This window comes from Trachypithecus francoisi, unplaced genomic scaffold, assembly GCF_009764315.1.
Source record: "Trachypithecus francoisi isolate TF-2019V2 unplaced genomic scaffold, Tfra_2.0 Contig01440, whole genome shotgun sequence".
Taxonomy (NCBI): domain Eukaryota; kingdom Metazoa; phylum Chordata; class Mammalia; order Primates; family Cercopithecidae; genus Trachypithecus; species Trachypithecus francoisi.
This window is the reverse complement of record NW_022681431.1, coordinates 13,044,342-13,057,669: the sequence shown is the minus strand read 5'-3', so window position 1 is coordinate 13,057,669 and position 13,328 is coordinate 13,044,342. Positions and strand designations below refer to the sequence as shown.

The 13,328-nt window shown below is 38.0% G+C and overlaps 1 protein-coding gene across 4 annotated transcripts in view; it reads right to left on the bottom strand.

The window, feature by feature from the left end:
• The window catches only part of CDCA2 (cell division cycle associated 2), a 51,681-nt gene that overhangs the window by 16,673 nt on the left and 21,680 nt on the right, over window positions 1-13,328 (bottom strand). For all 4 annotated transcript variants that reach the window (XM_033229022.1, XM_033229002.1, XM_033229012.1 and 1 more), the window contains 6 exons: window positions 12,692-12,903; window positions 9,387-9,474; window positions 8,673-8,917; window positions 6,377-6,455; window positions 4,886-4,974; window positions 3,202-3,339 (listed from right to left, as the gene is read on the bottom strand). In XM_033229022.1, coding sequence (XP_033084913.1) covers window positions 3,202-3,339; window positions 4,886-4,974; window positions 6,377-6,455; window positions 8,673-8,917; window positions 9,387-9,474; window positions 12,692-12,903 — 851 coding nt within the window. The remainder of the gene's footprint in view (window positions 1-3,201; window positions 3,340-4,885; window positions 4,975-6,376; window positions 6,456-8,672; window positions 8,918-9,386; window positions 9,475-12,691; window positions 12,904-13,328) is intronic.

Below are 13,328 nucleotides of genomic sequence, written 5' to 3'. Positions count from 1 at the left end.
GAGCCAAGATCATGCCACCGCACTCCAGCCTGGGGCAACGGAGTGAGACTTCATCTCAAAAACAAAATAAAACAAAACAAAACTAGCCAAGCGTGGTGGTGTGCACCTGTAGTCCCAGCTACTCATGAGGCTGAGGTGGGAGGATCACTTGAGCCCCGGAGGTCAAGCATGCAGTGAGCAGTGACTGCAGCACTGCAGTCCAGCCTGGGTGAGAGTGAGACCTTCTCTCAAAATAAAAAGAAAAGAAAAAAAGAAACACTCAAATGTCTTTTATTTTTTCCTTCACACTTAATTGAGACTTTGGCTTGGTGTAGAATACTCACTTAAAATTAAGTTTTCTTCTAAGCTTTAAATGAACTCTTGTGAGATTTTGCGGCTTTCAGGCTATTGTTAGACTTGATGCCACTCTGGTTCTTATGTCTCTGTAGGAAAAGTCCACTTTCCTCCTTATCCTTATTGTTCAGTTTCACAGTTACAGGCCTACCCCCGGCCCTTCTTCATTGTACCAGGTATTCAGTGGGTGCTTTTAACTTGAAGACTCCTTTCTTCAGTTCTGGGAAATCGTCTTCTTTTATTTGGATAATTTCTTCCATTCTATTTTTGGGAAATATTCTTTTATTTGGATAACTTCTCCCATTCTCTTTTATCCTTCTTCTTCCTAACAGTCCTACAGATGTCTCCTAGATTCTCTTGTTTCCAGTCTTTCTTTTGCTCTACCTTCTGGGCGACTTTCCTTAACTTTAATTCTTTTGTCCAACTACTAAATTTTATGTTTTTGCAATTCCTTTTTCATAGTCTCCTTACTTTCATGCAGATGATATTTTCTTAAATTGGAGTACATATTTATGTATATAAAATTTCCTTCTATTCCTTGAATAACCTGTTTCTCTGAGGTCAGTTTTTAACCTTATTAACATTAGTCTTTTCTCTTTCATGCTATCTGTTCTATTCAATTGTCTGTTTCTTATTTAAGATTGGGTAAGTTGGTATAGGTTTACTTGCTTTCCAGCTCAGTCTATTTCCTGCATGAAAATCCTACCTAGGAACTCTGTGTGGGGCAGCATGCTGGAGTGTCAACTGTCAGGATTTGCATCAGGGCAGGAGCTGGCTGTCAAGATTGTGGGACTTTCCAAATGCCAGAATGAGGGCTTTAATCTAGATGACAACATCTGCTCTGAGCATCAGGGTGGGAGGGGGCTGGCATGCCAACTGGTGCAAACTGTCCCAAATATAGGACTTCAATTCATCTCTCTGTTTTTCAGTACCACCTCTCACACTCACCATCCATCGTACCTGCCAATTCTGGGCCAGGGTCTCTTGGGATTCCCATGAACAGGCTGGCTCCCGGCTCCTCTCTAGTTCCCTCCTAGAACATTCTGAGCTGTCAATCTTTCCACCTTTTTTATCTGTCAACATGCTCCCATCTGCTTGGTCTTCTAGAAATTCATTGAAAGCTGTTGTCGGTTTCTCAATACCCCACCTCATCCCTTTCCTCCTCTCATTGCTATTCTAAGTGTATTCCTTTTATTACATAAATGGTATTAATTCAGCAAACTCCTGGGAGGGATTGCAGTGACTTAATGCTCAATCCTTTTTGTACTTTCTGGCTGTAATTTTATATGAATAGGTGCATATTCTTTGTAAGAGTGCTTTAAAATGTACATATATATATATATACATACACACAAACAAAATCAATTTCTAATATAAGTTGTATGTATATTTTTGAATTAATGGTATTTTTTCAGTAAGATAATCTTTCATCATTTTATCAAAAATGTGTGACCTAAAAAAGTGAACTAAAGCAGGAAAACACTCAGTTCCTTCTGGATTTAATGACTTAAGGATATCTGTGCCATTCAACCAAGAAAAGCAGCCATTTTTATTTCATGGAGGGGGAAGGAAGTTTATGGAATGTTTTGGGTGGGTGTGTAGATTGATAAGTTTAGTTTTAGAAACGTTGATTTTGACACAGCATGGTTAAAGGCAGATGTCTAGTATGTAGTTGAACACAGATTTACAGATCAGGAAGTTCTAGTCTTCATATATGGTCATTAACTATGTTTATGAAATTACCCAGAAAACAAAGAATTTACAAGGGCAAAGAAGAGAATTCTGGAAAATACAAACATTTAACAATGGGGAACAGAAAACAAATCTTAGCGACTGTACAGGAGTGTTCCATCATGTCAAATGCTAAGATGTCCAATAGGAACAGGACTGAAAAGTATGCACTGGCTTTAGTATTAAAAATAAAGTGAAGCAGCAAAGTGGTGAAGAAGGCCAGATGTCAGTGAATGTGTAGTAGCACTACCCCCGACTCCTGTGTGAGTGTCTCTGGAGGCTATGTCAGATGGGAGAAAGGATAACTCAGTCAGACTGGAAATTTTGCTGGATGGATGAGGTGGAAGGAAAAGGATCCGGAATTGAGATTCCTGACAAGAGTTGGAAACACTTCACTCAGTTCAGGATGAAGAGGGAAACGTGAACTTAAGGTGTGTCTAAAAGCTTAATAGTGCAGAAAGAATTTCAGAGTAAGGGAGTGAGTAGGCTGGATGGACAGGAAGTTGGGGGTCAGAGAATGAGCACTGCTACACATGCGAAGGTGTTAGGCAGTAACAACTTGTAAGAATGGCAACAAGAGTGAGTAGGTGGCTTCAGAGTGTGGAGTCCAGATCACTGGGGTGGAGAAGGAAAAGGAACTGGATTAAGGTGTTAAATTGGCTAATCACATGGACTGTAAGTATATCTGAGATGACGAGAAGTGTTAGGAAAGACTGAGAGCTAGTTTCCAAATTTTTCCTTAAATTTAGGGAAAAATTTGATTCAGCAACTGGAAGAAGAGAATCTAACAAATAGCAAGTGGCACACTCATCCCTGTCTAAAAAAATCAGGATTCCCAAAAGGGTGATATGTTGGGGTACATTCAAAGATGAGAATCAATTTCAGGTTTGAGTGCCTATTAATTTACTGTGCAGGATGTACGCAACACAAGAAGATGAAGAAGATGCAAAAGTGTTCCTTAGGTAATTCAAAGTTAAGTATATAACCTCCCAACCCCATTCTACTCCACGATAAGATTGCATTAATAATCTTTGTCCAACGCTGACTGGAAAAAAATTTGTTTCTGTATTTTCCTAATCATACAGTAAGGAAACACACCACTTCTACTTTTTATTATATCTTTAAACGCATGCTTACCTGATTCTTCTTAGGAAGTGTTCTCTTTGTACACTTCGTTTCTTGAGACCTCCTCCTATTACTTTTCTTTTCTTTACAAGGCTGAACTTCTGTATTCAATAAGTTGCAAACATTTTCTTCCACAAAACTGACCAATTGCTATAAGGAAAGTGTAAAATAAGGATACCATAAAGCACAAGCAATTACATGATAATGTGCAGCTCTCAATCTTGTTGTGCTTCCCAGGATGCTTCTACCACTTTAGATCCCATTTCTTAATTCACAGATCCTATTAAAAGCACTTTGATGAAAATTGGTGGAAATGGTAATTATCAATCTCTGAATCATCAAATGCAGACCCAGAAGCGTATATTACATCACCCAATTATATTGGGGAAGAAAGAAAAAAACAGCTTAAGAATTCGTTAATTTATTCATTCATCAACTACTCATTAAGAACCTACAATTTAGCACCTAATTGCTGGGTTATGGGGACAAAATCATGAATTTTTAGATTATCTAGGTTTGAATCCTGGGTTTAATATCCAACCATATAAGCTAAATACCCCATGAAAGTATATGTTTACACTTTATAATGTTATAAACAAAAATCCAAATTTTATCTAATTTAACAAAATAGCAAAAAACATGCATTCAATGGGAGTTATGCTTATATATAACTCACAGGTGAAACCAAGTGTTAAAACTCAAACAGATTGAAGCACAATTTTAAAAAGGTTATACTTATATAATTTTCTGGTTCTGTTAATTACATGCTGATCCTCTCCACTTTCACCTCAATGAAATTCATAAAATCATACAGATCCCAAACAAATTTTGTTAACTTCCATGTTAACACAGCTCTGAAAGCAGCTTTTTTTTGAGACGGAGTCTCGCTCTGTCGCCCAGGCTGGAGTACAGTGGCCAGATCTCGGCTCACTGCAAGCTCCGCCTCCCGGGTTCACGCTATTTTCCTGCCTCAGCCTCCCCAGTAGCTGGGACTACAGGCTCCCGCCACCTCGCCCGGCTAACTTTTTGTACTTTTTAGTAGAGACGGCGTTTCACTGTGTTAGCCAGGATGGTCTTGATCTCCTGACCTCGTGATCTGCCCGTCTCAGCCTCCCCTCCCAAAGTGCTGGGATTACAGGCTTGAGCCACCGTGCCCGGCCCAAAGCAGCTTTTTAGATTTTTCTTCTAATAGAATTAAAATCAAATCAGAAACACATTATCACCTTATAGGTTACATGCTAGGTAGGATAAAGTATTAGTTTTTTGTTGTTGTTGTTGTTGTTTTTGAGACGGAGTCTTGCTGTTGCCCAGGCTGGAGAGCAGTGGTACGATCTCGGCTCACGGCAAGCTCCACCTCCCAGGTTCATGCCTTTCTCCTCCTGCCTCAGCCTCCCTAGTAGCTGGGACTACAGGCACCCGCCACCACGTACAGCTAATTTTTTTTGTATTTTTAGTAGAGACGTGGTTTTACCGTGTTAGCCAGAATGGTCTCGATCTTCTGACCTCATGATTTGCCTGCCTCGGCCTCCCAAAGTGTTGGGATTACAGGCGTGCGCCACGGCGCCCGGCCAAAGTATTAGTTCTTAATGACACTGATTAAACCAAGATTTCACCCATTATCATTTGACAACGAAAACAGAAAAAGTATATTGCACGATTTAAAAACAAGTATGTTGTGCCAAACACAAACACTTACATTTCTTCTATTAGAAGTCCTTGTTATTCTACCAACTTTATGAGAGGATATTTTCTCATGGTTATTTGAAGAACTAAAGGTATCCGTGCCTGATAAGACAAAGACAGAATCAGGGTAGGAAACCAAAAATTATAACATGCATCTTCCTTTGGAAACACTGTGTTTAGGATATCCACCTTTAATATCATATGTAAACAAAAAAAAGAAGTCAAGCAGCAGAAATTTTGAAATCCAATTTTTTTTTCGTTTTAAAAAACTTTAAGTTTACTGGATACTCAGAAACTTTCACCACTTTCCATGGTGACTGCTTAACATATTACCAAGCTAAGACAGCAGAATAAATCACATTATAACAAATGCATGTATTTTCATGAACATCCATTTATTCCACGATACATTTTGTATAATGAAATCACAATAAAGGACATTAAGATAACTATGAAAATACTTTACTTGTTTTAAATTTTATTTAAAGTGTAGGATAGGAAAATTTTATTTTGACCACTTTTCTTCTTTGAGATGGAGTCTCACTCTGTCACCCAGGTTGGAGTGCAGTGGTGCAATCTCAGTTCACTGCAACCTCCGTCTCCTGGATTCAAGTGATGTTGCTGCCTCAGCCTCCTGAGTAGCTGAGATTATAGGCACCCACTACCATGCCTGGCTAATATTTTTTTTGTATTTTTAGTAGAGACCAGGTTTCACCATGTTGGCAAGGCTGGTCTCAAACTCCTGACCTCAAGTGATCCACCTGTCTCAGCCTCCCAAAGTGCTGGGATTACAGGCATGAGCCACCGCGCCTGGCATGTGACTTTTAATGATATAAATGAAAGGCATATAATGTGTTTAAGGGTATGGGTTTTGTAACGTGATAGACTGTAGTTCAAATTTTAGCTCTAACTTAGTAATGCATGGCTTAGAGTCTACTATGTTTGGTTTGTGTCAACAAGAAGCCATTAAAGGGTTTCCACCAGGGAGGACACCTGAATAAAGATGCCCGTCCCATGACATCTGCCAGCTAAGTCCTGGTTTGTCAGAAAAGATGGGAGCAATCTCTGTTGCTTTGTCATAACCATAAAAAATCCAGAGACCTTGGAAAGCACATGTGCTAAAAATGCCACATTAATGTTGAGGAAAAAGTCTGGATATTCAAGAATGATCCTTATAATCCAGATATCAGTTCTGTAAACTGTGAATAGCAGTTTATCATTGATACCTAAGAGTTCAGAGGCTAACTCCACTGCTTCTAGCAACTAACAAAATGGGGATTCCATCTGAGGAAGTGAATTGTGGGTGATTATGAAGTATGAGGCTTGGAATGGAAAAGGGATGGACGAATAGCTTCATGTCAGCTTTCCAATACTATTAGGTTTTTTTAAACCAAGTATATGTTGCGGTAAAAAATACGAAATTTTTTAAAGAAAATAAAAATAGTCAACATATACACACATAAAAAATGACACTTATGATTTTAAGGTAAACAAAAGTTACTACCTGAAAGGGTCTCAGAGATTGATGACTTATTAGGAGAACTCAGAACGGCAAATGATACTTGAAGTGGTTCTATGTTTTCCTAAACAAAGGAAAAAAGAGTAGAAGTTAGATATCTTTAAAAGCAGTGAATATATAATGTGCCCAAAAGAAAAGTAAGAATTTATTTTGGTAGGAGAAACTATAATAAACATAAAGATGGGTAATCAATAAAAGATTCTAAAAGTCAAAGCAAAACAAATATATTGAATAGAAAAATATATGTACATCACTTACCAATCATGTTTGCAATTGAAGGTTTACTAACTGCAATCCATCAAACTATTAAGAAAATTTATAAGCGAAAGTACACATAATGATCTGCTGCTAAATTTCTAACTCCTATAAAGAAAATTTAAAAATTCATTCATAAACACAATCTAATGCTATAACATTACTCAGGAAATTCAAGGGTAAGATGGCAATATAAATACAGAGAGCAAATCTTTTCCACATAATTGCTGGTAAGACATTAACTATTGGTTTTGCATAGACAACATTTGTCACTTTGAAGAAATTCTCTTTTATTACCATTTTGCTCAGAGGTTTTTTTTTTTTTTTAATTATTATACTTTAAGTTCTAGGGTACATGTGCATAACGTGCAGGTTTGTTACATATGTATACTTGTGCCATGTTGGTGTGCTGCACCCATCAACTTGTCATTTACATCAGGTATAACTCCCAATGCAATCCCTCCCCCCCCCCCCCCCTCCCCATGATAGGCCCCGGTGTGTGATGTTCCCCTTCCCGAGTCCAAGTGATCTCATTGTTCAGTTCCCACCTATGAGTGAGAACATGCGGTGTTTGGTTTTCTCTTCTTGTGATAGTTTGCTAAGAATGATGGTTTCCAGCTGCATCCATGTCCCTACAAAGGACACAAACTCATCCTTTTTTATGGCTGCATAGTATTCCATGGTGTATATGTGCCACATTTTCTTAATCCAGTCTGTGACTGATGGACATTTGGGTTGATTCCAAGTCTTTGCTATTGTGAATAGTGCCACAATAAACATACGTGTGCATGTGTCTTTATAGCAGCATGATTTATGATCCTTTGGGTATATACCCAGTAATGGGATGGCTGGGTCATATGGTACATCTAGTTCTAGATCCTTGAGGAATCGCCATACTGTTTTCCATAATGGTTGAACTAGTTTACAATCCCACCAACAGTGTAAAAGTGTTCCTATTTCTCCACATCCTCTCCAGCACCTGTTGTTTCCTGACTTTTTAATGATTGCCATTCTAACTGGTGTGAGATGGTATCTCATTGTGGTTTTGATTTGCATTTCTCTGATGGCCAGTGATGAGGTTTTGTTTTTTTAATGAGAAATGGATACTAGATTTTGTTAAATGCTTTTTCTGCATCTACTCAGATGACCATATTTCTGTCTTAGTCTCTTAAGAAGGTGAATTACACTGATTGTTTTTCAAACATAACACAACTTTGCAGCCCAAGGCTAAATCTCACATGGTTATGATGTATTTTATCTTTTTATATATTGCTATGTTTACAAGGATACAGAACTGTAGTTTTCTTCTCCTGCAATGCCCGTCTGATTTTAGCACCAGGTTAATGCTGAAATCACAATGCTGACATCAATTAACCTACTCCTTCAATTTGTGGAAAAACTTGTGTAGAATTAGTATTTTAACTTGCTCAAATGTTTGGTAGTATTCATCAGTAAAATCATCAAAAACTAGCCAGGCATGGTGATGTGTGCCCATAGTCCCAGCTACTTGGGAGGCTAAGATGGAAGGATACGGGAGGATAGCTTGAGCCTGGGAGGTTGAGGCTGCAGTGAGCCATGATCACACCACTGCACTCCAGCTTGGGTGACAGAGTAAGACCCTACCTCAAAAAAAAAAAAAACAAAAAAAAAAAATCATCTATACCTAGAGTTTTCTTTGTGGGAAAGTTTAACTAAAATTTAAATGTCTTAAGTTGATATAGGGCTACTGAGGTTATTTATTTCACCTTTAGTGAGTTTTGGTACTTTGTCTTCCAAGGAATGTATCCAGTTTACCTAAGTTGTTAAATTCATTGGTATAAATCTGTTCAATATGTACAAGGAGTCAGGGAAGTATTATTTGTAATGGGGAAAAATTCATAAAAACCTACATACAAAAGAGATTAATTTAAACCATGGCATATCATTTAGTGTATCTCATTATTTCAAAGCATAGTTATTGCTCATGCAAAGCAGGTGAAGCCTGATGAAAATACAGGCAAGTTTGTTCCATGCTTTTCACACTTACAAGATTCTCCCCCTTGTCATCAAAATCTGGTTGAGGTAATGGCTCAGGAACAGGTGACTGCTCAAGCAGCAGGGAACTGAGACCATCGAAGTCCTTTTTACAAACAGGTGTTCCTCCTTTACGCAATGGAGTATTTGCTGGCAAAGATTCATCAAACACTTCCGGGCTTAAGTCCTCTCCAAAAGTAACTCTCTTCCTCTTCCTCATATTTAGAAAGGCCGGTGCTTCAAAATTTTCTTCATCTTCTGTAATTAGATAATAAATGAGAGTAACTGAAAAATTAAGCTATATTTCTTATCTAAAAGGCATATACTAGAATCTTTTAAAGTGATTATATTCAGCTATTATTTGTATAATAGCTAGTAAAGTAAAGCTACAAAATAATTGTTGGTAGAGCAAATTCAAAATGGAGAAGACAAGCACATTTCCAATTAAAATATGGTAACAGATTTCCAAGTAAAAATGTGCATATCTTAAACGTTTATAAAATTGAAATATAAATTTTCTTACAAATCCCACCACTACGTAAAAATGGATCCATGAAATGGACAGACCAATTCTGAGGCTCTCCAAGGAGATTCTATTCCTCTCAACTGTTCTTCATTCACATGTTATTTCAGAAACATTAAGGCATTGAAAATTTCATATATTATAGCAGGTTTATTAACAAGAAAATGATATCCTCAAGCTTAAAAACAAGTATGATTTTCTTACTTGCTTCTTTATCTTTGCAACAGTTTGGGAGATTTGAGATTAAGCTGGGATGAGTCCCATCATCATCACAGAGGTTGTTACAGTGTTCCTAAACAGAATAAACATCAATGAACCATTTTACATATAGAAATACATAGATGTAGTCATTAAAAATGGCAGTTTTGAAATTCTCTGTCAGCTGCAGATAGATACTCCTGTATGAAAGATTACCTTTATTTTCAATAACTGTCCTGGCTCAAAACCATGATATCAGGCACAAATCATAACTACGTCCCCTACAAACCACTTTAGAACACAGCATTTCAGGGCAAAATTGAAGCACAGGAATCAATAAACGTGGATCAAATTCATTCAATGTTTGATCTAGCAAGTAAAGTTAAGGAAAACATCAGTAGCTAGAATAACAGCATATGGTTATCACTTGGTATCTATGGGAGATTCGTTTTAGGGTACCCTAAGATACCAAAATCCACGGACGCTCAAGTCCCTTTTATAAAATGGCACCGTATTTACATATAATTTGAACACATCCTCCCGTATACTTTAAATACTACTTATAATATCTAATACAATGTAAATGTCATGTCAAAGAATACTTTTTATTTATTTATTTTTGAGACAAGGTCTGGCTCTATCACCCAGGCTGGAGTGCAATGGTGCAATCTCAGGTCACTGTAACCTGTCTCCCATCTCAGCCTCCCGAGTAGCTGGGACTACAGATGCGCACTACCACACCCAGCTAATTTCTGTATTTTTCTGCAGAGATGAGGTTTCGTCATGTTGCCCAGGCTGGTCTCGAACCCATGAGCTCAAGCAATCTGTGTGCCTCGGCCTCCCAAAGTGCTGGGATTACAGCTAGGAGCCACTGTGCCCAACCTAAAAGAATACTTTTAAATGGCATTGTTATATGGTGTTGTTAATATGTATTGTATGATGCTGTTCTATGTTGTTGGTTTTATGTGTTTTGTGACTTTTTTTTCCTGATAATTTTTGATCTGTGGTTGGTTTAATGCATGGATGCAGAACCCATGGATTTGAAGGCTACATGTACCATATATGGTGTCAGATGAGGAAAACTATATAAATGATCTGAGATAGAAGAATTGCACTAAAATAAGAAAAAAGCCAACAGTTAAACGGTATAACATCGTGTTCTATCTTTTAAACATGCGAACCACACCTATTCCTGCTATTTAAATCTTTTTACGTTACTATATTCTTGAGGAAGAAACAACGAAAGAAGGTAGCAGTTGTCCCTGTGTGTTTCTCCAAATGAAGATTACAGTGTAGGCAAGTTAGGAAGGAAGGGATATTGTAAGCCCCGTAGAAAAAGACAGAACAAGCCTAAACACAGGGCCCCTGGAGCTCAGCAGGAGACAGCCAGGCCTACAGACTGGATCAAAGGTCCCTCTCAATCACCACCTACTCGTCTAGCCTCCACCTAAACCTCTGACCAGTCCTTGTTATCAAGAATTCCTCATTTTCTCCTGTACATCCTAATTCTAAGAACAGTACCTCCTCTAAGAAATAGTCCTGCCCCAAATAAACCTCCTTCATCTGTCTCTCAAGTCAGTTCATTTTTCTGACCAGGAAAATGCACATACCAATATTGCAAAATAAGTTAACTTATACAACAAAGCTCATGTTTACTTTTAGATTTATTTTTAACTGAAACAATCAGAAAAGTCAGCAAGCAACTCACAATTTATATGCCTCCCAATTTTTGCCATCTTAGTATAAAGATCATTAGTTGTAAATGTTTCATTTTCCTTTTTTTTTGAGATGGAGTCTCACTCTGTTGCCCAGGCTGGAGTGCAGTGGCCCAATCTTGGCTCACTGCAAGCTCTGCCTCCCAGGTTTAAGCCATTCTCCTGCCCCAGCCTCTTGAGTAGCTGGGACTACAGGCGCCCGCCACCACGCCTGGCTAATTTTTTGTATTTTTAGTAGAGACGGGGTTTCACCCTGTCAGCCAGGATGGTCTCTATCTCCTGACCTCGTGATCCACCTGCCTCGGCCTCCCAAAGTGCTGGGATTACAGGCGTGAGACACTACGCCTGGCCAGTTGTGTTTTCATATGATTCTAATGACAAGACTTAATACTTGCTGTGTCATATTGTTATAAAATAAGAGTTGCACGGATCATTCAGATGTTAAGTCTTTTTGAGAAGATATGAACAAACAGCGCTGTGTGTATTACAGATCCAAACCAGCTTTTGTTTTTGGCCCAGACTGGTCTCAAACTCCTGGGCTCAAGCGATCCTTCAGTCTTGGCCTTCCAAAGTCAGGGGATTACAGGTGTGAGCTATTGTACCTGGCCACAAATCAGCTCTTTAACCAAAATTATTAAAGCTTTATAAATAGCAACTGACCATCAATGATCCATGTAAATAGAAGGTAATTTAGTTCCTTTTGGCTTCAGAACAGATTAGAACAGGCTTGTAGGCATACTTGTATGTTAAAATGTTTATGGTTTGAAAAAAAGATTTGTATTTATGGGGTGCCAGACACTCGTGGTGATTTTATAGTATCCCATTTAACGCTCAAATTACTCTAAAAGTAGTTGCCAACTTTACATTTTTATAGATAAGGAAACCAGGCACAGAAAGGTCAAATAATTTGCTCAGTGACTATGTTTCCAAGTCAAGATCTGAAACTTGGCATTTTGACTCCTGAGGCTATTCTCTCAACCTCTCACGGACTGACAGCCTGTCACGGATTTTAACAGTAGACTTATCTGGGTTCACTTAACAACCTACAAGCCTAAGTGTATGTCAAACAGGTCCTATACCTTTCTGGGAGCACTACTGCTGTATATATATGTCAGAACTATCAATAGAAACTACTCAATAAATGCCAGCTAGTTCCTATCAACTTCCTCTTTCCTCATATTGACTGGGCTTAGACAAAAAAGGATGGCTATAAGAGGTACTTTTAATACCAAATATTTTGGAAGGAATAATCAGTTTAACAGACTGACACATTAATTATGATTAAGTAATTAATATCACTTATATAATTACATAAATCAATGTTAGTGCAATAAGATTATGTAAGATTATGACCCTTTATAAACTACAGTCTACTTATATTAAATTCTGCATACTATATACTGTATTTAATTTTTTAAAAATAAGAACAAAAAGGAACTACACAGTGTTGTCAATAAGATAAGGAAAAAAATTCACAATAAGACAGGTAAGACATTTCCTTTTAAACTAGTATGAAATATGACATTTCAAGGGTATTACTTTGAACGAAAATGCATTTTTATTCATTTGCTTTAGGAAATTTAACTGTCTTCTTACCTGTAAGCTCTCTAGACACATCTTAACAGAGGGTTTCTTCAGTACAGAGCGAAGTACAAAGGTCTTAGGGGTGGAAAGGTCCCTCCTGCACGCTGGAGTAGCTGGTGACCTGACATCAGGGACTGCGTCTGAGCTCACTTCTGTTGTGAACATGTCAGGCGAAACGGCATCGCTTGATCCTTTGCCCACTACACAGTCAGCAACCTTCAGTGCTTCAAGATAAACATGTAAACTTGAGAGGAGGAAGATCTCTTAAATCTGTTTGTTCTAGACCAAAAATATATTGTGTATTTGCAAAGATAGTAACGTGCTATGAAGAAATTCAAACCTAATATAACCTGATTAGGCAGTAACGTCTGGGATTTCATTTGGAAAGAAAAAAGGAGGTAAAGAAGCAGCATTGGTCAGTTTTTACCTCAAATAGGACTATGAAGGGTAAAGTGGGTATGGGGATTTGGCTCCCCAGGAAATCTCTGAGTCAGAGTTTGAAAGAAGGTATCATGAATCAGCTATAAGCTATTACTGTGCCTCTACTCATGACACCTACTACTTGGACCATAAAAATTAATCTGAGCCAAGCACTGACTAATAAGCAATTTTATTGCTAGAGTCACAGGCATTTCAACATTCGAGGGTG